The sequence below is a fragment of the Castor canadensis genome, chromosome 5, assembly GCF_047511655.1.
Source record: "Castor canadensis chromosome 5, mCasCan1.hap1v2, whole genome shotgun sequence".
Lineage (NCBI taxonomy): Eukaryota > Metazoa > Chordata > Mammalia > Rodentia > Castoridae > Castor > Castor canadensis.
Genome location: NC_133390.1, coordinates 169,243,673 through 169,270,506, shown reverse-complemented (window position 1 = coordinate 169,270,506; position 26,834 = coordinate 169,243,673). Strand labels below are relative to the sequence as shown.

Here is a 26,834-nt window from a genome sequence, read left to right as displayed (position 1 = left end):
GCTCTCTCTCTCTCTCTCTCTCTTTCTGCATCTGCCGGGAGAGCTGCAGCTGGTATTTTTCCACAGGCCTTTTCTGCGATCTCAGGGCCTAGTTTTTCCCAGCCAGGCCCGGAGTCCGAGAGAGGGTTAACAGGCAGGAAGCTGAAGGCTTCACAGGCTAATACGGAAGTCAGATTTTTGTTTAACTGACAGGTTTAGCAGGCCTCAGCGTGGGGGAGGGGGCCGGGAGGGGAAGGGAAGGTTGTAGATGAAGGCATGTGGCCTGCTAGGAGCACATTTGGCTTTTCTTAGGGTAAGCTCAGACAGGACCCCCTCCCCTGCTTGGCATCCTGGCAGGGAGGCAGGAACCCATTTTGGTTTTCCTTTGAGGACTGAGGGAGGGGGTGAGAGGTTAGCCTCTCAGCCCGGCAAATGGCTCTCTGGCCTGCTCTTCCAGAAGGCATTTCCACAATGACTATGCAAACTTGACCACTCTTCCCCTCCTCCCCCCAGCGGCCACTCCTCAGTCCTCTGAGAAGCCAGGCTGCCCCTTGCTGGTTTCTTGGGGCCGCCTGGGCTGCCTGTTTTCCCCCAGCTCCTCAGAGGCCTGCATCCAGCCCCTTTCCTCCTGTCCCTCTGCCTGCCTCCCTGGGGCTTCCCAACCCTCAGCTCCCCTTTCTCCTTGGAGGCCACTCTCTCGACTTGTTCTAGAAAAGGACCGGCCTTCTAGGAAAGGGGCCACTGCCGTGGGGGCAGGCGAGGGGTGAGCCCTTCCAGACCACCCCAAAAACTCTCTTCCCCATGGCACCCGGGCCTGAGGCTTTGCAGGAGCAGGTCAGGCCGGCTGCACTGGTTTGCCAGTGCCGGGAAAGCTAGCCAGGGTGTGGGAGAAGTGCTCTGGGGCCCCTTTCCCAAGTGCTTCTTGCTGCAAAAGGCCTAGCTTAGCCTGTCTCTTTCTATGCACAGGATAGCTCTTGCTCACCCAGCCTCACAAAGATAATCGCTCAGGAAGTGTTTCAGCCAATCCGGGGCGGCTTTACACTCCGATTGGCCGGGGCAGCCAATCGGGGATGAGCTTTTATTAGGCGGCCAGATCATCAGCCGAAGTGCCAAACCCTTTTTCTGTGAGAACTAGGAGCCTGTCCTCCATGTTTTATAAGTATTGACATTACACAGTGTTAACAATGCATCCACAGAGGTAAGCTCGGCTTTTTAACCGTCTTTCTCCCCCTCCCTCTGAGACATCCGAGTTTTGGGCGAGCAGTGTGATTTCTCTGTGGCTGGCCGTGCCACTCACCCCCAGAGCACTTATGTTAACTTGGAACTGTTTAGAGAGAATTTTTTTTTTTTTTTTGGCTTTCTTGGGTCACATGGCTAAGTAGCCATTAGCCATAGCTTGATTTTGCAAACTGGCAAGGGCCTGGCACCCCTTCTCTTGCACCAGAGCATGGTGCTTCTGGAGTAGTTTGAAGCTGGAGCCTGCTATGCCAAAAGAGAAGCTGGTTTTTTTTCTCCTTTTTTTTTTTTCCCCCTTCCTCTCTTTCTCTCTCTCTCTCTCTCTCTCTCTGAGCAGTTCCCCACCCCCCCACCTTGCACTATTGTCTTGTGTCACATGCCTGCTGGGGGGAGAAAATGGAAGGTAAGCAGGCTTCCAGAGAGGGCTCATGGCAGACAGCAGAGCAGGCAAGCTTGCCTCTCCAGAGAGGTTGTGGGATGGCTGGAGGAAGTTCTGACAAGAGACGGTGCTAGAAGCAGAAGCCAGCCCTCACAGAGCAGTGCTAGCAGCAGGCTGGCTCCTGGGCCTAGGTGGGTGGTGGCTGTGTGTGTACATGTCTTTCTCTTCCTCTGCAGACCTTCCCCTTGAAACTACATTGTTCAGCCTTTTTTCCTGACTTAGCTGGATACAGAGAGTTCTGCAAGTCAGCCTACAGCCAGCAAATGTTCTCCAAGTGTTTTCTAGGCTCTGGAGGGAAGTTTTTTGGAGTAGGGATGAGGACTGGGGGTTGGGGAGGCAAGGTGGGGGTGGGGAGGAAGAGATCTTGGAGAACATCCTGCAAAAATACAGCCTGGGAGGACTCTGAATACCTTAGCCTTCTCCTCTTGTACGATTTTCAGGGAACTAATGTATCTTTTATCCTTATTTTCATTTTCCTGTCCTTTTTTGTTTTTCATTTTTAACTTTGTATCCTTTGCCCTCCTGTATGATACAGAGTACAGAGGAAATAAAACCATGTCTGAGGCTCATGACAGCATTCCCTGTCCAGTTGTTGGGCTGTGTGTTGTGGTGGTGGTGTGTTTTTATTAATACCATGTAACTGTTTAAAAAAATTTAATTTTTGATCAAGTCCCAAATCTGACAGCCTGTTCTCTCTTCCTAACTGTGGAAAAAATGAGACTGTTGCTTGAACATTTGTTGGGTAAGTAGAGTAATCCATTGTGGCCATGTATCAAGAGTTTTGTGAACATTTGAGGTCTGTTTGAACTAGGGTGTCTTGGCTAAGCAGTTGGGGATTTCATTAGCAGGAACAAAATAAGGGCTTTTTCAAAAGAGTGCCTTGGGTTTAGGTGACTGAGTCCACTGTTTTTTGATAACCTGCAGCTAGGATTGAAGATATCACTTCCTGTTTGCCCTTAGCGGGGGGGGGGGGGGGGGGGGGGGGGGGGGGGGAGAAGTGTTCAGTTCATTGTCACTTGCTTCTGAACCTTTAATTGGGTTTGTTTGGATCTTAGAACTCTGGGTGGGTGAACTGCTTGTGAAATGTTAAGGAAGCCTCTTGTTCTTAGAGTCACAGAGCCCCACAAACTTGGGGGTGGAGAGGCGGGAGATGGGGGTGGTGGTATGTGTGGGAGACTGGGGGCGTCATATTTCTACAGAGAGTACAAAATTCCATCCACCATCAAACTTGTGTTTGATTCAGGCCTCACTGACCAATGATTGGGCGTTTTTCAAACCTGACCCACCTCTCTCTGCACACTGGCCTTACTGAGGCTTTCTCACCTTTCTACATTTTCCCCTGAGCTCTTGATGCTGTTCCAGAATTTAAAAGTAAAAAGAGGTAGACTTCTTTTTGTTCGAATTACCTTCAGGATTTCCCTAGAAGGTCACTCCATAACAGGATGACTGTAAATTCTGGAATTATATTAAGTTGATGTGTTCTGCTAACTTGATGGAGTCTGTAATTTTTTTTTTTTTTCTTTGAATTAGTTCTCAGCAACCCAACTGTTGACACCAGTTGGAAAAAAAAGGCTTATTAAATCAGGAGACATGCACCAAATCCTAAGTAGAGAAGCATTTTTAAGTGAAGGTAGTTTTTGATGTTTGTTTACTGAAAACTGAACAGTGCCACTGCTCTACAAGCTCAGATCCTTGGCTGTTTTCTTTTTCTTATCTCTTTGCTGTAAATGAATATTCCATATTGAGGTCTTGTGGCCTCCCCAGAAACAGTATCTAATGACAAGACTCCTGCTTTGGTGCCTTTGACGTTTGCATAATACTGTGTTTGTTGGGTTGGAAGGAGAGTTAAGGGCCAGGCATTTGTCCTGTAAAAGCTTGCATTAAAATGGCTCCCACAAGTTTGGAAAGCCAAATGTTCAGGCCTAGCAAGTTCTCAGCCTTGGATCAAGTTGGCTACTTTTCTTCTAGTGCTATGGCCACCACCAAGCACTGGTCAGTCAGTAAAAAGTCTGTTGCTTTCAAAGTGGGATTATTTTCCAGTTACTAAAGGGGAAAAATGACCGCATTTGCAGTGGAAGTAGGTAGGAACAGCAGTGCTGGTCCACAGAACAGCCCAGTGGAGTTCTTTCTCTCTCCAATTGAGTTGGAGGAAAAGTTAAAGATTGACAATTGGAGTGGCTGGGCTGAAAACGAATCTTCTGGAAATTTCTATCATCTTTGTTCCTTTTTAGGAAAAGCAGGTTGCCAACTGAATCCATCCCCTGCATTCCATTCCTAGGGCACCTCCCCTCCCCCTCTCCTTCCTCATCAAGGTAGAGTGTAAATTGCAGAGGGACAGAATGATGGGCTGTTTTCTCTTTTCCTTCTGCCTCCACAGTCCCCAAAGAGGACGCACAGCTGCAAGGAGCAAACAGACACACTGGAGCTTTTGATTCCTCCCCCCTCCCCCACTTTTTTTTCTCTCTCTCTTCAAGACCCTCCAGGATGGTTGTACTTTCTGCTTTGGGAAATTAAGTGGTATTCATGTGGGGGAGGGGGAGTAACTGCTTTTATTAGCTCCAGAAAATGGTCAGTGTTCAGTCTGTAACTAGGAATTAATTATATATAATCACTCAGTAAACTTTCTTCAGAGTTTTTCTAATTGCTAAGCATGACCATAGAGAGCCTGTTGGAGCCGGGTCCAGTTACCTTTATAATTAACAGCTCAAAGGTTTGAGTCAGAAAGAAAGAAACAATGAGGCCTCTTGGATTATAAATTACGGATGAAAACAATAGCTTTTTCTCCTTTCTTTCTTGTAACCCCTTTTCAACAAAACATTCCCCTTTTTCCCTGGGAGAGGCACAGGGTGGGGGTGGTGTGGTGGGGTGTGCATCAGGTATTGAGTAAGAGGGGGTGATAGTCACTTAGAAACCCAAGAAGGCAAAGGTAGGTTTTGGAAAAGTGCAACCACTTCAGATGGCATGCTGTCTTTGTTTCTTTTCCTCTGACAGAGGCAACAAATACTTGTCAGCCCTAGATCTAGTTTTGCCTCTAGTTGACCTAGAAGAGAAAGATACATTCGAGGGGCCCTTCCCCACCCCACAGCCAGATGTGAAAGGATATTTAGATATCCTGTGGTTGTTCTTAAAATGCAAAAACAAGTCAGGATCACCCTTGGCCTCAGGTTGCCGAGGCTGGGTGCCCTTCCCCCGCCACACTCTCCTTACAGACAAACAAGCAGCGGAGGCCAGGCCAGCTCTGCAGCCTGCACGCTGCCAGGCTGGCCCTCCCTGCCACCATCACCTACCTACCGGCCGGCGCTGAGCCAGCTGCCCGTCCTCGCCTGGCTCGGCCTTGGGCACTGTGCTCTCCTTTCTCCCCTGGAGCTGAAAAGCTGTCACCTTGAAACTCCCCTCTCCCAGCACCAGAGGAATCCTAAGGCCAGTTCTCAGACCTTCACACAAATGACATTAGCCATTGGGGGCTTTTAGTTAAGCCTGTGAGAGCGGGTTTTGCACAACCTATTGTTAATTGTCAGGACTCTGTTGGGGGTGGACAAAAATCTAATTTGTGAGTATTCTTGCCTTGGAGTAGGGAAAGTTGGACTTGCGTTTCTCCTCTGCAGACCCGGATTGTCTTTCCTTGGTGTTAACGGTCTTAGTGGCTCCTGCATTTGGTGGCCGTTTTCAGGCTTCTCAGCAGCCTTTTGATTTTACCTTGGCCTCAGTCTTGAAAAGCTTGACTTTTCAGATGCCCGCAGTGGGAAGCGCCGTATTTTACCTGGCTTTGTGGTAGGGATGCAAAGCTGATGTACCCTGGACTGTGAAGGGGGGAGTGGGCTTTCTCCCCCTCCAGCCCACCCCCCAGCCTGCTTCCCTGCCACATTTGTGTGTGTGCACAGACACCTGTCTGTCTGCACCTTATGCCATGGGGGGGGGTTCCTAACTCCTAACCTTCCATTCACCTCGTTTGAGGGCCAGGGGGCCCATCCCAGAGCATCCTGGTGAAGGCTCAGAATCTAAAGGGAAGGCTTTTCCTTAGGAACCTGTGACTTCACAAACTCACTGTCATTGCAGTTTTTTTTTCTTTTTCTTTTTTTTTTTTTTTTTAAGCTTCTAAACGTTGGGTCGTTGGTGTCCTTTGGTTGAGCTTCTCCTGGTTCTGATACTTAGGAAGGTGGCTTTGAAACTAACAGGGCTGCTTCCACATGAGCTCAGCTATTGAACAAACTGCTACCATTTTAGCTTCAATACAGGAATGAGGCAGTGTTGCCAGACGCCATTTTAAGAATCCTGCATAAATAGCTTAGCCACCGATGACTGCCTGTTTTAGGTGAGTGCTTATATAAGGCTGCTCTGCTAACCATTTCCCCCTCCCCCAATTTTAGAAAAATTAATTGCAGATTTAGGGAAGCATGGGTTTTTTAGTTTGATACTCACTATTTTGTGATCTAGAAGAGGAAGATGTTATGTCTTGGGGATTAACTATTTCTTCCAGCCTGGACCATTTTGGTATTTTGAGTGAAAGTAGAAAACAGGAAAAGTCTTTTGGAATGATGCATGATTCCTGGGTTGCTGTGTGAAGACGCCTCTGAGAACCAGTCGTGTGAATGCATGCTGGTTGTATATTCTAAATGGGTTAGAGATTCTTGGTTGAAAGTCAAATAGTATGGGCACTTGGGGGAAAAGAAATAGCTGGGCATTGTGTGTGTATCCAGACATTTTTTTTCTGTCAAAACTAGATGCTTTCTCTCTCTTTTTGGAAGTGTTGAAGGGATGAGATTCCTGGGGATTACGGACTAGCCCTGAATCCTCACAATTAATAATCAGAAGGTTTAAAGCATCTTGGTTGGAGGTGCAGAGTTCATCTGTAACTTTTAATTGCTTTTTTTTTTTTAAGTGCAAGCAGGTTAAGAAGAGTAAGGCACAGGCTGTCTTGCTCAGGCTCTGGGGGAGAAATCTCTTATTCGGAAGGGATGGTCTTGGTTGTGTTTGCAGGTGCTGGTGCTTCTTTGAATTGCCTGAAATGTATCAGTTTGTGCAATCCACAGGCAAGTAAATGTGAGTGCAAGAGGTGGTGGTGGTGGTGGTGTGGTGTATACAATGTATACAACTGGTTGATGGTGTCTTTTTCTTTTGGGATGAACGCCTGTTGTTTGGTTTTCAGCTAATTTTACCCTTTCCTTTAGCGGGTCCCTGTTCTCTCCAATAGACCTTTAAAAAAAAAAAAAGAAAGGAAAAGAAAAGTAATGGTAATTTGAAACCAGAACTTCATCCTTTGTTTTTGAGTTTTATGATCATGGTTGCTGGAAGTTAGCAGATATGGAAGGGAAGAAGCCTTGTATTTTCTAAGACTTTAATGTGTTTATGGTGGAAGTACAAAGTATTTTCTCCAGATACAGCTGCCTTTTAAAATAATTGTTATTTCACTGTGTTTTCTTCCCAAATGTCTGGACAGCTCTTAAACGTAAATTGACCAAGATCTGTGGGTCATTCAGACAGGTACAAATCTTTTCTCATCACTACTTTTGATGCAATATTCATAGTTTTTTTTTTTTTTTTCCCTCCCCTAATAACCTACTAGTACTTAACACTAAACCAGAAAACCCGAGATCAGTGGTGTAGAAAAAAGGAAGTCCCTTTAGATGTGGCTATTCGAAATGACTAATTCTGCATTCTGGTCTTTGCTTTTGTAAATGAAGTTTTTTCCCCCTCTCCTGTTAAATGCATAGACAGTGCAGTTTTCTTTAGTCAAATACAAGTTTGTGTGTGTGTGTTTGTGTGTGTGTGTGTTTGCATGTGTACATGCATATATGTGCATGGGGTCTTTGAAAGGATGATTTGCTGGTCTGTGAAAAAACCGGTTTTCTTAAATTGTGCTTGCAGTCCTGGATTCAAGCTGGTGGTGCTGTTGCTAAAGTTAGGTGATTGTGGCGCCCACTTGTAATACTAGGAAAGATAAAACAGCTTAACTTTTTTTTTTTTTTTTACCCCTTTTCTGCTTCAGAATATTTTAAACTCAGCAGCAAACAGCCACCTCACTAGTTTGCATCTTCTTAGCCGCCCTGCAGCATTCCTGAGCGGAGGTATTCCGCTCCTGTAGACTGTTACAAGCCAAATGATTGTTCTTGAATGCTTGCCTCCTCAGTGATCAATACAACTTTGAATGTTTTCATCGTACCAGAATCCTTCAAGTGGGTTTTTTTTTTGGCTCTGCTATGTGTAATTGTTTCTTTCAGCACTGTACATTTTAGTTGGAGCACAGATTAGCGTTTTCCCCATCACTCAAAATATGGGATCAGTTTCAAGAAGTTTAGGATTTCACAGACTTCTTCCTAGGGAGGGAACAAGAATTCTAGTTGCTAGAAAGATCAAGGTTGCTATTTATTCCTTTGATGTTAACCATCTACCCATCTCTGAGAGCTGTGTGGGGTTTTTGGTTAAAATTGATCTCCAGTTACCCCAAGACAGAACTAACCCATCCTCAGTGTCCAGTTAGATAACCCGTGTGTGTTCCAGGCAGTGTGTTTCTGAGTTGAGCATGATTTCCTCTGAAGTTGCAGAAGAAAAATAATGGTGCTAAAATCACCTTCAACAAACCACCATTGTATTACTGCACGTTAGTGATGGGTTTAAATTTAGTAGGCTGCTTTCTTCTGATGAAAACCATTTGTGACAACATGTCAGTTGTTGCTTTGGAGATGTGTGTCATTGGTTTCCGTACAGATGCTGTGTAAATGAAATTGTTAATGGGGTTCAATGTCAGAATGCTCGATGTGTTAATATTCTGATTTAAGCCCAAACTCCCTTCCTTCCTTTCTTTTCTCTGCTGGGACTGGTTAAGTCGGAGGACTCCAAGCTCCTGTGATTGAATTCTGAGCTATAATCTTTTCCTTTCTGTCTAGCTCCCATCCTGAATTCTCTCCTCCCAACAAACCTGGAGCTCTTCTAAACACGTCTCCATCTTACCCTGGGGTTCCAGGCCTGAGGCTGCCTTTTGGACTCATCTTTTGCCTGGTCACTGGCCCAGACCACGGAACACAGACAGGACACTCTTCTCCAGCCTTCTTCCTGTCCTGGTTTTGAGTCTTCCAAATGGAAAATTCCAGCCATATCAATTGGTGATGCATCTATTTCTTCTTGTTGAACCACGGTCTGTTGGAATTGAATCTAGAGGGATTGCCCAGATTCCCAGCACGGCAGTGTTTGGAATCTTCTAGAGCCTCAAACCCACTTACACCACAACTGCAGAACTGCACTTTTTGAGTGTCAGCAGGGGGAAGATCTGAAGTGGCCTGCTCTCTGTTCCAGCTGAGAGAGAGAGAGAGAGAGAGAGAGAGAGAGAGAGAGAGAGAGAGAGAGAAAGAGAAGGTTCTGGAATACAGACCTTGCCAGATAAGGGGACCTTGCTTTTTTCCCCCTTTCTTCCCCAACCCTCCACTCCCAGCCTGGGTCTTTTAAATCCCTCTTCATTCCACTTGTGGTGGGGGTTAATTAGTTACAGCTCAAAAGGAAGCCATGCCTGCTCTACAAGGACTGAAGTAAAGCATGCAGGGGATGTGTGTGGGAGCGGGGACCCCCCACCAATCCTAACTTCTGGGATAAATGCTTGTTGTTTGGATTGCTTAGAGACCAGCTCTTGCTTCTACTCTGGGCATATTTTTCTACTTTGTAATTTAGCCTGTATCTTTTTCATGTTTCTGCCTCATTAGGGAGGTGTAAGATTTGGGGTGGGGGGGGGCCTGGGAAATACTGTTTGCCTTGCAGAATTCAGATGAGAACTCTGGTACCCTGCGGTACACCTCTTACCTGCCTGCCTTTTGAACCTGGTGTTAGGCATGAGCAAGGGGTTTGAGTGAAGGCTGGGTTCTCATGGGCCAAGGGTATCTAAAAAGAGAGGCTTTTGGTCTAATGATCGGAATGATAATGATAATAAAAACACCCTCCCCCAACACCTCGTGTTTCATAAGAAGTCCTTTAGGAGGTTTAACACTTGGTTGAAATCAGGTGTGTCCCCTCCATAAGGATGGGGATTAGTCCCCCAACAGCTGGCCCCATGGGGCGGGTTCTCAGCCTACCTAAACATGAACATAATTTGCTGTGTTTCAGCTTGGCTGAAGAGGAAATAAAAACAGAACAGGAGGCGGTAGAGGGCATGGACACTCCTACTCGCTCCAAAGGTGAGTACAAATCCTGTATTATCTATCCTGGGACTTTCTTTTGTCGTAGAGCAGCGAGTTGTGACTCTGAGACAGCCTTGCGACAATGAGGGATCATGGGATATACGTTCTTTGATGGATGAGCTGAATTTCCGGAGAGCTCTGTGGATGTTTCTTTCCCCTGTGTGGCTGTGTAGGTGTGCGGGCTTGTTGGGAGCTGCCCTTAACAGTAAATTTTAGGTGTGCAGATTGAGGAAAGGTGGCTGCCTCTCCCCAGGGGGATTGTTTCAGGAGTCAGAATTTACATGAAGCCACTGGAGTCTGCAGCTGCTGCTGGCTTCCTGATTTTAGCAGCAGGCCTCAGTGGTCTCAGAAGTGGGATGACGTGGGCCCATTTCATTGGGAGATGGTGTCTTTGGGTGGAGATAAAAAGGAAGCATGGAGCCTTCAGGAAGGCTGGGCCAGTGTTTGCATTTAGTGCTCACAGGTTGATATTTTGTTCAGAGCCTGTAGTGGACTCTGCCATGCCTTCTCACTGGGGGGGTGAGAGGTTTTATGGGGCTTCTTTCCTGGAAGGAAGCAGTCCCCCGCTTTTGCCTTGGGGGACTGTAAACCTCGGGAGCATTTTCCTATGTTTAGCTGAAGAAAATGCTCATCTCCAGACTTAATGGCCACACCACTGTGTTTTTGTTCCTACAGCTGGCTGTGGGCCTGGGGAGGTGGGAGGAGCTACAGGAAGGGTTATTACAGATTCTTCCAGAAGGAGGTTCTCAATCTGGCCAGAGTGTCACAAAAGGGGGTTGTGAGGATTTTTATGACACCAGCTAGGGTCAGATGGTTAGGGGTGGTCAGTGCTGGGGAGCAGCAGCAGGGGAGGAGGAGCCAGGGCTGAGCTTCAGGCCTAATACCCTCCCCTTATCACAGCAGACCTAGCCGTGTGGGCCATCAGGGGGTCCCATTGCCTCATTGCTGGCAGCGGTAAAAAGGCACCCCATGGGGACCTTAAGCAGGAAGTCTGTACCTTCCCAAATGGTGTTTGAAGACAGCTGACCAGGAGGGAGCTGCAGCCATGTGGCCACCTCCAGCCCCTTGCTGTAGTCAGGGTCGAATGAGAGTGGTTGAAGCATGGTGGCTTCTGGTGGCCCAGAGAGGGGATGGGGGTGTGGGGGCGCCATCCTTTTTCTGTTCTGCTTTCTGTCTCTGTTCTTCCCGGTTCTTATCCATGAAATGAGGTGTTGGGTTATGGCCTATTTAGGACACCGTTATAAAAAACAATATACCTGTGTCTTGAGGTGTTTCTGAATGCTGGTGCTCCCTCCTATAGCTTTCTCTCAGTGAGTCCCATTCTGAGGTAGGTAGTTGTCCCTCCCACTTTGCAGGTGAGGAAACTGAGGCCAGTGGCAGAGCAAGACTGGACTGAGACTGCCTCTGAGAAGGTGCCACCTTCCTGCATGTGACTCACAGTCCTGCAGCCCCACATGGAGGCTAAAGAGGGTAAAGTCAGGGACTGTCTCCAGGCAGGATGCTGTGTGACACTGCATGTGTGACTCCTCTTCGAGTGTGGAGTTCTCATCCATCACAGAGCGTATAGTGACTGCTCTGGGTGACCATCTGCCCTACCTGGGCCTCACTCTGCAGCAGCCAGCACCATCTCAAAAACTCAGCCGACTCCTTCGGCTGACTTTCCAGCACCCTGAGTCTCTGACATCAGTGTTACTGTGACCTACGTCCTGCCCTCACTTCCCTTCCCTCTGTGACAACCTGCTCACCTGAAACTATTTCTCCCTGACCACGCTGCAACCTCCTTGTTCCCTCCTTGGAACCTGTGTGCCCTTTGCCTGGAACATGCTGTCTCTGGTCCTGGCAGCCTGTTTGTCTTCACCCATATCTATTGCACAAGTTACTCACAGAGCCTTTTGGTGGTCACCTCATCTGATGGAGTAATTCTGCCATTTTCTGTTATACTTGGTGTCTGCCTAGTAAGTGTGAGGCCCTGAGTTCAAACCCCAGTGCCACCAAAAAAACCAAAAATTTTTTTAGCTGGGCACCAGGGGCTCATGCCTGTAATCCTAGCTATTCAGTAGGCAGAGATCAGGGATCGTGGTTTGAAGCCAGGCCGGACAAATAGTTCGAGAAACCCTATTTTGAAAAAACCTATCACAGAAAAGGGCTGGTGGAGTGGCTCAAGGTATAGACCCGGAGTTCAAATCTCAGGATTGCAAAAACAAACAAGCGAAAAACAAACTTTTTTGTTTTTGTTTTTGTTTGGTGGTACTGGGGGTGGAACTCAGTACCTTGCAATTGCTGGGCAGGGGCTCTACCATTTGAGTCACTCTGCCAGCCCTAAAGTAAACTTTTTAGAGAATAGTTTTATTTAGATTTCCAGAAAAGTATTGAAGATAGTGCTGAGAGTTCCCACATTTTACACACACACACACACACACACACACACACACAATTGTTACCACCATCCATTGTTCATTTGGATTCATAATTCTGAATCCATACTCATGTGTTACTGCTAATTAACACCCATATTTTATTTCAATTTCCATTCTCCCTGCTGAGGAACCTTCTGTATTTTGGGATCCCACTGTGACACTGCATTACACTTAGTTGTCATGTCTCCCAAGCCTGCTGCTCCAGTTTCTCAGACTTTTCTTGTTTTCTGTGTACCTGACAGTTGTGACCTTGACAATTGAGTTCTGGTCAGGTCTTTTGTAGATGCTCCCCCAGTTGGGATCTGTTTGCTGTTTCTCAGGATTAGACAGGTAAACTGGGGTTATGGGTTTTGGGAATGAAGCTCACCAGGATAAAGTGACACTTTCCTCATGATCCCCAGGGTATATATTGTTACCCTGTCTTACACTGTTGATGTTGACCTTGACCAGGGTAGAGTTTTTCCTTTCTGTCAGTGTATTCTTTGGAAGGAAGTCATAGCGCCTGAGCCGCGTGTCGGGCTCAGTGAGTTGTGCTCTACCTCTGTGAGGGCAGAGCATCTACACAAGTTAGAATTCTCTATGGGAGATTTGTTTCTTCTTCCATATTTATTTAATCCGTTGTATTAGTATAGACTCAAATATAGAGTGTTTTTTAAACTTTGGGTTACAGTTTGGTGCGGTTTGCCAGTTGGGAACTCTGTGTGTTGGCTCTGGTGTGTCTTTGACAGCCCCCTTCATTGTGGGATTTGTTTGTTTGTTGAGGCTTCCTTACTTTCTGCCCTAGGCTTATCTTGTCTGTGCTGTGCCTAGCCCTAGAATCAGCCACTTCCTCAGGACCTTGGGTTGGTTTACTGGAGAATGGTATTAGAAACCAAGATCTGGGTGCTGGGTGTGTTCATTGCTAATGGGGTGTTTTGCTTCTAGGTTCTCTGAGTTGACAGCAAGGGAACATGTATTTACTCACCAGTGTATGTGCACCTACCTGTAAATATTTCCGCATGTTCCCATCTATGTCTATATTAGCTAAACGTGAGTTTGTGCACCTGGCTCCAACGCTTTTCCATTACTGCAGGAACAATTCTACTTCTTCCCTTATTCACTCCAACAAAGAGAAAGCCAGCTCCTGCTGTCCACTATGTGTGCTACATTCTGGTACCTTTTTAGTCTGATTTACAGTGTACAGCTCGATCAACATTATCTTAAACATGCACTCATGAGACCATGACCCAGGTCAAGAAAATAGAAGGTTTCCAGCATCCAGAGGCTCTTTGATCACTCTGATTTTTGTTTTTATACCTTGTTTGTTGGTATACCAGAATGCAGGTGCTTTCTAGGTGGGCCTGGCCTTCCATACTCAACTCCTTCCCTCTGTTCAAGAGGCAGGATGGTGTAGAGATTTTAAAAACCAACCAGCTCCAAGAACCAGACAGATTCCCTGGTTTTGACTTGCCTCCACCCTAGCCGAGTCATTCTTTGTGGCTCCGTTTCCATTAAATGGAGGTGATAAAGATACAGGGTTATGGTTAAGATGAAACTGACTCACTCTGACTGCTCATGACTGTCCCCATGTTCCTGGGACATGAGTGTGCCTGAAAATGCTAGCCATGTCTTGAACCAAGTAGGAGAGATGAGGGACTTTTCCTGGTTGGTCTGCTGGGTGGAAAATCCCCGCCCCCCCACTTTCCCACCTGCAGCCTCTAGACAAGGGAATGGAGGCAGATGTGCAAGCTGTCCAGACAGACCTCAGCTCCACTGGGGTCAGCGAGGGATTGGGTAGGCCGCCGGCAGGCAGGCTCAGCACCAGGTTCAGGGCTCTTACCCCTGCAGGACCTCTGCACCATTTAGAGAAAGCTGTTCTGCAGCTATTTGGAACCATTTTTCTGGTGCTTGGGGACCCTTGCTTTGGTGGGGAATCTGTGTTTCAGGGGACTTTGCTCTTTTCATCACAGTGCCTTTGGTGGCTGTCCTTGTGTGGATCTGAGCTCTGTCTCCTAGGGAAGTGTCTTAACTGGCTGCTTCTGTTCCCAGGGCTCCTTTCTGATGGAGCCACTGGGGTTAGGATCTTGGGCCACTCAGGTTCCCAGGAATAAGTTTGCATGGTCAAATGTGACATTTGTGAAGGTGGACTGGGCCAAGGTCTTATCTTTCTCAAAGTCCATGGCATGGTGTCCCAAACTCAGAGAGCACTAATTCTTTCACCTGTTCTGCATATGCTTTGAGAAATTTAGGGCTTCAGTCCCCAAATGATACCATCCATCAGGGTTCTTTGCTTGTGAGCAGCTGAAGGCAGCTCTGGTTCATTTGGGCAGGAACAGATGGACCAGGGGAAGATGGCCCACTGGTTTCTGGCCAGGATGGAAAGGCTGGTGGTCTAGGCTGCTCTAGGGAGTGGACCAGGCCATGTCACCTCAGGGACACCAGGGCATAGTCCACGTGTCATGTGTCTGCTCTTTGGTCAGAGAAGGGCTGGTGTCTAGACACCTGAACTCAGCCACACCGTCCCCACTGGGAAGAGAGAAGGAGATGAGGTGCAAGTGTTGGCATCTCCAGGAACTGGCAACATTGCTCTGTACTTGTAGCTGAAAAACAAGCCCTGAGCTCTACTTGGAAACTTAGAGAAGGTCTGACAATAGGGGGGCTGGTGGGGTGACTCAAGTGGTAGAGTGCCTGCTTTAGCAAGCACAAGGCCCAGAGTTCAAATCCCACTGCCCCAAACAAACCAACCCAAGGATTGATGCAGATTTTTTCTTTTCCTTCCTTCCTTCCTTCCTTCCTTCCTTCCTTCCTTCCTTCCTTCCTTCCTTCCTTCTCTCCCTCCCTCCCTCCCTCCCTCCCTCCCTCTCTTCTCTTCTCTCTTTTCTCTCTCTCCCTGTTCCTCCCTTCCTCCCTGCATCCCTCCCCCCTGGTACTGGGGATCAGTTGAACCCAGAGTCTTGCACATGCTAGGGAACCACTTAGCCACATCCTTTGCTCAGAACTCGATTAATTTTTTTGGGGACCTCACACTTGCTGGGTAGACACTCAATCACATGAACCACTTCCCTAGCTGTTGTGTTATTTTTGAGATAGGGTCTTACTTTCTAGTCAGGCGGCCTGGACCGTGCTTCTCATGTCTGTGCTTCCCTGCACAGCTGGGGTGACAGGTAACACGTCACCATGCCCAGACATTGGTTGAGATTGGGTCTTTTAAACTCTTACCTGGGCTAACCTTGAACCATGATCTTCCCACTCTGCCTCCTGAGTAGCTGAGATTACAAGCTTGAGCCACTATCACTATAGGCCCCCTCCCTCCTTTTCTTTTTCCAGCCAAGATCTCACTATATTGCTGAGGCTGTTCTTGAACTCATGGGCTCTAGGGTCCTCCTGCCTCAACTTCTTGAGTAGCTGGGACTACAGTTGTGCACCACTGTGCCTGGCTCAGAATTTTATTTTTTTTTGTGGGACTAGGGTTTGAACTCGGCTTCAGTGCTTGCAAAGCAGGTGCTCTAGTGCTTGAGCCACACCTCTACTCCATTTTGCTCTGGTTATTGGAGATGTGGTTTCACAAACTATTTGCCTGGATTGACTCCTGACCATGATCCTCCCAATCTTGGCCTCCCAAGTAGCTAGGATTAAAGGCGTGAGCCACTGATGGTGCCCAGCTAGGCTCAGAATTCTTTAACCCTATTCTGACGTGTAGTCCATATGACCTTTTAGGTTTTCTAACTAAATTTCAGTTTGCAAACCCTGCTGTGCACCACACATCCCTGAGTAATTCCCAAGTCCTTCATTGCAGTCATGCCAGCCTTGCTGCTTTCCAGAGTGCTCACTTCCAGGAAGTCAGAGCCTTGGAGATTTCAAGATGGCAGGTTGAGGATTTGCTGAAAGGTGCTGCAGTATCCATCAGGAGTATTGTCTAGATGCCCGGGTGTTTGCACAAGTAACATCTTGTGAGTACTTCTAGGTGCCAGATGTTACTTGCGAATTACCTCACTTGAGTCTCATGATAAATGCCATTTTATAGTTAAGGAAACTGAGGTTCATATGGATTAGTGAAGGATGCTGGTGAGCTGCATCCTGGGTTTCATTTAGGTCAACACCTGCAGGTAGATCATGGATGGTTGCTGGCCCCGGGGATGCTGGGACTTTGGTGCATGGGAGGGGCCTCCACCTCACTGCTGGCCAGCAGGAATCCCGGCTCGCTTGGCTTGGCCAGCTGGGACTTGTTTTCTTTTCCCTCTAACAGAGCCTGCTTTGGAATCGTGGTCTGTGCAGACTGGCGTTCTCAAAGACCATGCATGAGCTCAAGAAAACACATCTTGGGAACAGAAGTGGCCAAGGTCTGTCAGTTTGCATTCTGTGCGCCAGACTGGTCACAGCGCAGTTCCTTGCAGGATTTTGGCCCCACTATGGCTGAGTTAGAATGAGCCTCTGGAAGATCAGGGGCTTGATGTTTGCAAAGTGATGAACTGAGTTTAGTTTGCGTTTCCATGCAAAGATTTCCCTGTTTGTTCTGCTTGCATCTCAGTCTTGCTGTCTGCATTTTGCAGCAGTAGTTGTGGTGTGCAGACACCAGGCTGCCAAAGCTGAAAGCATTTTTAAAAATGCTGTGTGAAGTCACTGGCACAAGGGCATGAGCCACTTGGAAACCAGGGCACAGATGCAGCGGAAGCCCAAGATATTAACATCCTGAAGAGTGTCATTCTCGCTGAGATGGGCCTGGGTGTGCGTATGGTTCAGAGACACAGGACGCTAGAGAATATACAATTACAGTAATTTGCTAACCATCCCCAGACCTTAATTAGTACCAGATCCTCATTCTCACTGTTGTATGTAAATTAAGACTTTCACAAAGGGATTGTTTTTTAGGATGGCTGAGAGATAGAGACCTTCTGTCATTTTTCAAGGAAACTCTTTAAGGAAATACTGCCATAAACATTTTTTTAGATGACAAGGCAATGTACAAGCTCCAAGAATTTTTCTTTCAAGAAATGAACATTGGTGATTTTTAACTCTTATCTCTTCTACATCTCAATAAGTACCATCCCCGTCCTGGAAAGTGAAGAGTTTGAGTTAGATGACTACCAGATTGTTCTCTCTTAAGAGGGGATAAAATATCTAGAACTCTGCACCTTCTCATGGCAGGCATCGCCTCTGTGCTTCTGTTGAGGAATCCTGTTGGACTGTCCCTGCATTTCGTCTTTGTGGGCCCTGGAAGGAGGGGTGGAGACACCTTGCACTGCCCCCTTTTTGAAGCCTGGCCCATGTTACATGTTTTTGTGATTGTTGTGATCCTAGAAGACTGTGATACAATGTTTTCAACCTTAGAAAGAACCATCTCTTCTTTTTCCAAATGCCTTGTTGGAGGGTCTGGCACTTTTTCCACCTGACAGTTTCAAATAATAGTTCCAGGTTGAATATCCCTTAGCTGAAATTCTTGGTACCAGAAATTTTAGGCATTTCAGATTTTTCTTTAAATTTTGGAATATTTGCATACACAATGAGGTACCTTGGGGATGGGACTTGAGTTTAAATACATACTTAATTATTATTTCATATGCAGGTTATACATATAGGCTGAAGGTCATTAAATAGCTTTTTTTTTTTTGTAGAACTGGGGTTTGGGGTTGTGTGTTTGCTAGTCAAATGCTTTTACCACTTGAGCCATGCCATAGCACTGTTTTTTTTCTTTTTTTGTTGTTGTTGTTATTTTGATTGTGACCCATCACTTGAGATCAGATGTGGAATTTTCCGCTTGTGATGTATCAGCACCCAAAAAGTTTGCGATTTTAGAACATTTTGAGTTTCAAGGTTTTGGAGTGGGGATGTTCACCCTGTCTTCTGTTCACTGTAGTGGCAGTAGAGTCTTCCTTTTGGGGGTGGGGGCAGTGCTGGGGATTGAACTCATGTCCTCACGAATGCTGAGCTACACTCCCAGCCCCATGTAGTGGATTCTTTTTCTTTGAGACAGCGCTCACCATGTTGCCCAGGCTGGCTTCAAACTCCTGGGCTCGAGTGATCCCAAGTAACTGGGACTGCAGCCGTGTCAACTCAGACTGCAGACCATGTCACTATACCAGGCTTCCATTGTACGTGCATACTACATTTTTTTCCCCTTTGTCTGCTGATGGACATTGGAGGTGTGTCTGGTTTTTGGCTATTTTGAGTAATGCTGTGACCATTCCTGTACTAAATGTTTGTGTGCACATATGTATTCATTTCTCTTTAGTATGGACCTAGGAATGGGATTGTGGGGTCATAGGGTGGTGACTGTGTTTAACCCAGGGTCATGCATGAGCTAAGGACATGCTTTGTACCACTGAGCAACATTGAAACTCTCCTTAGTTTTTAGGGTGACCGCAGTCCTGAAATTCCCACAGGCTGGCTCTTGCCTGTTTGGCTAGCATCTCCTCTGCTTCTGCTCCATGCACTCTTGACTGCAGATCCTTGACAGAGCTGTCTCTGGCCACAGAGTCTTTGCTTATACCTGGGAGACCCTCTCTTCTCTCCTTGCCTCTCATAAGTTTTAAGACTCCAAATGAGGTCAAGTCCTGCCTGTTGGTGGCTCCGGGGATTGTACTTGTAGAGCAAATGCTTTCCTGCTTGAGCCATGCCTCCAGTCCTCACCTTCTGGGCTGGGCTTACTACCACCGTGTCTGTTCTTGTTGGTGAACAAATGAAGAAATGGCTGGCCTTTTCTGATGGATAGAACTTTCATCCCAGAGAATGAAGTAAAACAGCCTCTCGGCCTGAGAGGATGGCTTTGTTTCCAACTTAATCTAGTGCCTGGAAATAATTACTGGGGGTCAGATGTCTGCTCTGTGTGAAATGACGGGTGGCCATCTCTCTTCCCTCTAGGGACATGTGTTCTTTGACGAGGCCCCTTCCCTCTGATTTCTTTCCTGCTTATGTAGCACTTCTGCTGGCCTCTTTCTAAAACACAAGTGCAAGTGTCCCACCCTCCTGCTTTAAATTCTTTTTTCTTTCTTGGCTGTTCTAAGGTTTGAACTCAGGGCCTCACACTTGTTAGGCAAGCACTCACTTCTGTAATCCCAGACACTTGGCAGGATAATGATTCGAGGCTAGCTGGGGGGAAAAGTCCGTGAGACCCCATCTCATTCAGTAAGCCACACGCTGTGGTGCCTGCCTTTTATTCCAGCTAATGGGAGGTCACAGGTAGGAGGATCTGGAAGCCATCGGTAGGAGGAACTGTCTAAGGCCTCCTCAGGCAAAAAAGCATATGTATGTAAACAAATGTATACAGTTGGTAGAATGGGTTGCACTTTCTAGAACCAGGCCACCCAAGCTCTACATCCATCTTCTCTGGTCTTTTTTTTTTACCTGATTGTTCTTCTCTGCTTTTTCTATCTCTTCGTGCTCTCTAAGTGGTTTTTTTCATTACATGACCTCAGCAAGCAGAGAAGTAGGATTCCACCCCTCCCCCACAGGCAGCCTGGAGGATCCCACAGTATGGAACTGGGGGCCCTGTATGACCTGATCTTACAATTTTATTTTATTTTTAAGAGAAGCTAGAAACCTGGATTTATTTTTTTTTTTTATTTTTTTTTTTTATTAAAACCTGGATTTAAAAATTCAGTTTCTGCCCATGTTTAAATATTGACAACTTTACCACCCACTGTGGTGGATTGGATTCAACCTGTGGTGCTTTGCAGAAAAATTTCAAATACTTTATATACATACTCCACACAGAAACCCTCCACTGACTGAGTCCCAGTGACAAAGCCGCTATCTCTGGTCAGATCATGGCCTGCTTCTCCCAGGCTGATCTGGCTACAGATTACTCCTTTCTTTTCTCTCTCTGTCTCTTTCTCTTGGCAGTTACTGGGGTTTGAACTCAGGGCCTGGTGCTTGCTAGGCAAGCATTCTACCACTTGAGCCCGTACCTAGCTCCCTGCTGGATCATTGGTTCCTCTCAGTGTGGTCACTAGGGCTATTCCTGACCTCTCCCTCCCACTACCTGGTTTTACCATAGCTCCACTGCTGGATGTCCCTTCCCACTCTTCAGTTTGGGCATCATCTGTCACACCAGGTTGCTGTTTCTTGGGTTGAGACCAGATACAGTAGTGGTTGGGTAAGAGCCGAGGCTGTAGTCTATGACAAAATAGCACATCTTTACTATCTAGACTAGTCTCCAGTCTAGGTGATGCTGCACTCTGATGGGCCCAAGGGAAGGAGACAGGAAAGAGCAGGTGGAAGTGTCTTAGCCATGCGTGTTGATTGGGGTGGAGAGAAGTTGAACTTGAAAGCTATTGTCTAAGTCATTATGGTGCTGCATGCACATGGCATGTTTGCGATGGGCCCTTGCTTCACATTGCCGGGTGGAATTGTAGAATCCCAGAGAGGCTGAGGCTCTGTGGAGCAGTTGCTAAAGAGATCCTCAGACTTAAAAGAGCTCTGTGAGACAAAGGGCAAAGGACAGAACTGTGTCCGGAAACTGTTAACCGGCCATCTCAGTTGTGTGTGTGTGTGTGTATGTGTGGCCTAGTGTGTGTGCCTGCATGCTGTCTCCTGGCAGGGAGTATCTCCTGGCAAGGAGAGAGCCTCCTTTTTCACTGCTCAGCCATTCTGAAACAATAGCTCTCTCCAGAAGCATTAGGGAGAAGTGGAGAGTGTAGGGCCTAAGGAAACCCCATGGGCTCCCCACTTTGGGTTTTCTTTCAGTAATCGTGTTTAGCTCTTGGTCCCCATCACATCCAGAATAGAAATCCTCACCTAATTTCCTACTTTATGGAGCAATGGACCTTTAAAGGGAAGAAGCAAAGAGTGACAGAGGACCTGGTGAAAAGGGAGTTTCCTGTTCTAGGGTTCCCTTTTGGGTCCTGAAATGGCTAGGTGGGACTCTTATTTTGTGACAGTGTCCCTGTTGGTGGCTCCATAGCCCTACTGCCTTCTTGCTTTGCTGGAAGAAATTTTCAAGCTGGGGAATTAAAACTGGGGTTTCTTAAGTCTTGTCGTTGGCATACCTCATTGTGTCATTAACCCTGTGGTCCCTTCCTTGGTCAGATGGGTGTTTTGCAGGCACCTGTTAGCCAGGCTGTGCATCCACTGTTGGACTAGTGCAGAGGACAGACATGCTGAAATGGTGTTCCCATTATGGAGGGGGTGCATTGATCAAGTGAGCCAGCAGAGGAAGAAAATCATGTTTGGCAGTTCTCAGAGGTGACTGCAGTGGAGTGGAAAAAAAAAACCCCAACTTCCAGATCATAGGATAAGGAGGCTGCAGGCTGGTGGTCAGGGAAGTCTCCTTTGGGGAGGTGACATTTGAGCCAAAAGCTGAAGTTGGCCACTATGGAGAAGACTGGGCATAGAGCATTCTAGATGCAGGGACCAGCTGAGTCAGATGAACTTGGCTTGCCTGAGGACAGAGAGGAAAAAGGCCTTTCCTTGCAGTTAAAGGAGAAAAGGAGCACACCGGGGAATGCCCAATCCCTGGGGGCACTGCAGGTTTGGTAAGAGGTTCTGTGTCTACAGAAATGCCCCCCTCCCCAGACCTTTAAGCAGGGGAGTCCCCAGCTTGTTCAAGGAGGGTGCTAGAAAGGACACAGGCTGGCAGCCAATCAGCATGGGCTTAATCAGGGTGGTACTTGATCAAGGTGGTGACTGTGAAGGTTGGCTAGACTGGGAATAGACAAGTGAGGCTGGGTAGGAAAAGAAGCCCCTTTGCAGAGTATCTTGCTGTGAGTCAGGCACTGCATAGGCATTTTCATCTCAGCCCTGCAAGGTTTGGCATTCCTGATGCCTTTTGCAGACAACCAGGACTCTGAGCTCAGAGGTGAACTGACCTGCCCAAGGCCACACAGCTACATGAGCCAGGAACTCTTGCCGGCCAGCTCTCCCAGGCTTGCCGAGCTCAGGGGCCTTGGGAGTCCTGGGAGAAGGTCAGATGGGAATGGCAGGGCTGGGATTGTGGGCCACCTGGCAGGTTTGCTTTCTTCTGCAAGAGGATCCTGAGCCCTGGAGGATGTTGATCTGGCTTTGCTGAACTATACCAGGCTGAGGTTTTACTGGGAAGGGGCAGTCTTACGTGAATTGGGGAAGGGTACAGAAAGGTTTGGGGAAACTGCTTTGAGGTTTCCAGGTCAATGTCTTTTCTCTGCCGATTGATTCTTTAGTAATAATAGCAATCACTCATGGTGTTTTGATATGTCACTGTTCATTTTGCACACATTGTTAGATTTAATCCTAACAACCCATTTAGAAAGAGTCTCATAGTTACAGCTGAACCAACTGGAACTCAGGGAGGATGAGTAACTTGCCCAAGGGCACACAGCTGGTAGTGGCAGTGCTTGGATTCAGAGTCAGTGGCTTGGCTGATGGAGAATGACAAAGTGGCACTCACAACCCTAGGAGAGGCAGTTGGCCTTTGCCATTGAGGGTTTTGGACTGGTACCAGCTGCCATGGAGGCTGGGGTAATCTGTGCACCTTTCAATACATAAATGACTTTGCCTCTGTGAGCCTCACCTTTAAGTGGGTACACAGACATCTTCACAATCTCATTGTTCTTGGGACGATTTTTTTTTTTTGTGGTGCTAGGGCTTGAACCCAAGGCTTCATGCATGTTGGGCAAGCTCTCTACCACAGGCCACATTCCAGTTCTGGGAGGATTCTCTCCTTCCCTCCCTCCCTTCCTCCTTCCCTCCTTCCCTCTCTCCCTCCCTCTTTCCTTTCTTTCACAGTATGGGATTTGAACTCAGGGTCTCATGCTTGCTAGGCAGGTGTTCTACCGTTTGAGCCCCTCACCAGTTCTTTATTGTTTGGGTATTTCTGAGATAGGGTCTTTTGAACTATCTGCCCTGGGCAGGGTCCCAACTGTGATCCTCCTGATCCTCTGCCTCCCTCGAGTCACTAGGATTACAGGCTTGAGCCACCACCCAGGCTCTGCCCAATAAACAATAGCTGTGAAACATGGAAGTTTAAAAAGGAAATAGAGATTTTGATAGCCGTGCTCTGGCCTCCTGTATATATCCATGAAGACCTGGCATTTCTCCTGCTCAGCCCCTTGCTCTTGTGTAATCAGTTTCCCAGTCATTCTGTACTCAGCCACTTTGAACCTTTTTTCTCTGGACCTCAGTTACCTTATCTATAAAATGAGGCCATTCAGAGCCTCCTGCCTTCTTGCAGAATTGTGGTGAGTTGGAAATAAATTGATTCAGTATCAATAAATTGACACTGGTCTTTAGAACAGTTAATAAGTGCTCAACAAAAGGCCACTGTTGCCATGTGATATGTTTCTGGCTGTCCTCCCATGGGGCTGGGCCTTCCTCTGACAGTACCTAGTTGCCCAGCTGTCTGGTAGTTGTCTGCTGACTATTTATGGACTGACTGGTTCCCATTGTTTCATTCTCTTTGAAATCTGAAGTTGGCTGCTAGGTGAAATGGAGGAACAATTGTCCTTAGGAGTGATCATCCTTCTGATGGGTGGCGTGTTTACTCATGGTTACACCTCCAGGGAGCTGTCTGGAAGGTTCTCGACACCAGGGTTTCTCAACCTTGGCGCTGTGGATGTTTTGGGCCCAGTCACTTTAGCAGCCTTGGTCTCTGTTCCTTGAATATAGTCGTAGCTCTTCTCCTTGCTCAGTGGTGGCTACTAAAAATGACTTCAGACATTTTCAAGTGTACTCTAGAGAACCCCATTGAGAACTGCTTTGCACTGTTCTAAACATCTGAACCCCTTTAAAGTGGCACCTGATTGATGTTGAAGGCATTTGCTGAGCGCCTGCTGTATACTGGAGGCTGGAGATAAAGATGTGGTCCCAGGCCTGGCAGTCCCTGGCATGTAGTGAGTGTTCTATAAATATTGTAATTGTTCATATTTCCTGTAGCTATTTAAAAATATTTTAAGCTGGGTGTGGTGGAGCACGCCTGTAATTGCAGTACCCCCGAGGCTGAGGCAGGAAGATCTTTAGGCCTACACCAGCCTGGGCTACATAACAAGTTTCTGTCTCAAAACAAAAAACTAAAATCCCCAAACCTTTAATAGTTAAATGTGAACAAAATCAGAAAGAAGTTTGAGGTGTCCAGCCTGTACTGGCTTCTTGGGTGTTAGTTACTCCAGGTCTTTGCAAACCCAGAGCCCACATGGCCCCTTTTCCTTGCACTGGACTCTGTTTCTGGTGTTACCCCTGGGCTTTTCTGCAGCATCTCCTGTCCTCTTATTTGGCTCCCCTGCCTGTAGTTCTATGAGCCACACCAGGGACCACCCTAGTCTACCTCCTGCAGGTCTGAGATGCCCTCAGTAGGAAGGATACATTCTTACGCCACCCCACAGACTTCTGAAATCTGAAAACTTTGCTTCCCCATGAGGAATCTGACAAGCTTGACTGTGAAAGGCCTGTCCATTTTTCTCATCCTCATTGGGGTGAGTTTTGAAGAGGTTGGACCCTTCCAGGGCGTGTGTGGAGTGTCGTGTGGTTTCCAGTAGCTCCTCTTCCTTCCTCTTCCTCCTTTTTGAGGCTCCTTTCTTTCTCCTCAGCCTACTTGTGAGCTTCAGCTGATGCCTACACACAGCTGGCCTTTTGTTTCTCAATTGTAACCACCCCCCCCCCCACCATGCTGCAGTTCTTTGTAGTTTGAAAGCCTGGGGCACCTGAGCCTTCCAGGACCTAAGCCACTGTTGGGGGAGGGGGCCACTGAGTCTCTGCAGCCCAGATAAATAATGCAGCTGGGTCTCAGCACCAGAACCTACTTCCTAGCCAGAGGCCTCGAGTTCTCTTTGTGGCGGAATTTGAAGGTGGCAAATATTCATCTATCTATGTTGAACGCAGGCTTTGGGCCCAAGGGTGGGGCACAGTGCTTCTGGTAGGAAGTTGAGTCCTGCCTCTCCATGAGAAAGCTCAAAGTGCTTGGCATTCTGGAACCAGGAAATCCCCGTTTGGGGAATTGGCTCTGCTGGTTGTGGGCTGAACTCAGAATTCACTTGTAAATCAGCCTGTTTGCCCTGGGTGGGAACAATTTCTGTCCTGCCACCTTTTACGTATGAATGTGTCCCGTTAATCACCACAGCTGCTCAAGAGGTGGAGGAAGCTGGTTTGATGGGAAAGGTTTTCTCCTGTCCAGGATGCCCACCCATCAAAAGTAAAGTTAACTTAAATAATTATCTAAAAAATTAAAAACACTCTCAAAATGCAAGCCCCAAGCCCCCAGCTTCCTTCTCCCATCACCACTCTGGCCAGCAGAACGTCTCGTTCCCTGGTTTTGTTCACATCCACTGAAGTAAATGGCTCTTGAGCGCATTGCATGAGGACTCCAGTGTGGTTGCCTTGCTGGCCAGGGTGGTAAATTAGAGCTGAAAGCCTGGGAACACGAAGGCAAGTCTGTGCCGCAGACTCTGATTGCAGAGGGGTGACGGTGTCCTTGCCCCGCGACCTAATGCATGCAAGACTGGGGCTGGCCTGGTAAGTGGTGACTCTCAGCCTGTCCTCTCTGCCTCTTCCTCCTCCCCCTGGGAGAGGCCACTGAGGAGCCGGAAGCAGGAATGTCTGCTGTGAGCCTGCCTCTGTTCTCTTTTGGAAAAGAGAGGCCAGGCCCTCTGAGCAGCCAGGCTGGTGCTATGGCAGGTAAGTGCCCTTCCCCGAGCTACGTGAACCTCAGTGCCTTTTGTCCAGATGCCTGGGATTCCCTGTTAAATGACATTTTTCCCAAGTTGAGTGACCTATGCCTTGGCTTCTTGTTCTGGGTGAGAGGCTCCCATGCCCAGTAGTAGATTCGAGGCTGAACCCCAGGAAGCCTGCCCGCCTTTAGATCTGGCAGGCCCACGTGGGCAGGAGCGGCCTTGCTGTGCAGTTTCACTGGCTCTGAAACCAAGAGCCCAGGAGCAAAGGATCACCTGCTGGAGGGTTGTCTCCACTCACACAGTTCTGTTCCTCGAGGCTCAGGCATTCTTTGCTAGCAGCACAGGTTTTGCCCCCTGCCCCCACCCTTTGCTTCGGATTTCTGTCCTCTGCCAGGAGGAAATTCCCGGCCTTTGTTTCTTTATGATGCAATTACCGGCTGGGGAGGGCCCCAAGATTCCTGGGGAGGGAGGCTGGTTTGGGTACCTGCTCTATGTCTTTGGGAATGTTGGAAATGATTAACGGAGCTCTGCTTTGTTTCTTCCGGTTGGGTGACTGCGTGTGGTCCTCCGAGAGGCAGGCCAGGCTGGCCCAAGGGCTGGTGGTTCCTGCGAGTGCCGCCTGTGAGCGCCTTCGGTGCCAGGCCACTGCTGACCCTGATTGTGCTATACCCAGGAATCCCGGGTTCTGACTGAAATGCAGAAGCCATGTCTTGGGCTCATCCTACTCTGCGTCATTTTCAATAACTTTGAATTTATGGGATTAACTTAACATGCTCTGCTTTTGGAGAAAGGTGGTGGTGAGGGAGAAGGGAGAGAAAGAAGGAAAAGAGGCGGAGGAGTAACTGAAGGTCTTAAATATATGTACTGTTCAAGCCAGGTATGGTGTTGTACTCCTGCAATCCCAGCACTCTGAGGCTGAAGGCAGGAGAATCGAGAGTTTGAGGCCAGCCCAGGCTACCTAGTGAGACTCTGTCTCAAAACAAAACAACAAAAAAAAATAACCTCTATTGATGAGGAGCTCTTCGCCAAATATTAGGTTGAGCTTTAC

General features: G+C 47.6%; 1 protein-coding gene across 36 annotated transcripts in view; it reads left to right on the top strand.

Moving 5' to 3' along the window:
* The first annotated feature begins 238 nt into the window (after window positions 1-238).
* Window positions 239-26,834, top strand: part of Zmynd8 (zinc finger MYND-type containing 8) — a 105,189-nt gene continuing 78,593 nt past the window's right edge. For 2 of the 36 annotated variants that reach the window (XM_074074947.1, XM_074074929.1), the window contains exons 1-2: window positions 239-1,177; window positions 9,743-9,813. Coding sequence is in view for 35 of the 36 variants with exons in the window: in XM_074074929.1 (XP_073931030.1) it covers window positions 1,164-1,177; window positions 9,743-9,813 (85 nt within the window). In the remaining variant the exon portion in view is untranslated. The other 34 variants (XM_074074932.1, XM_074074914.1, XM_074074913.1 and 31 more) reach the window with 29 other exon arrangements.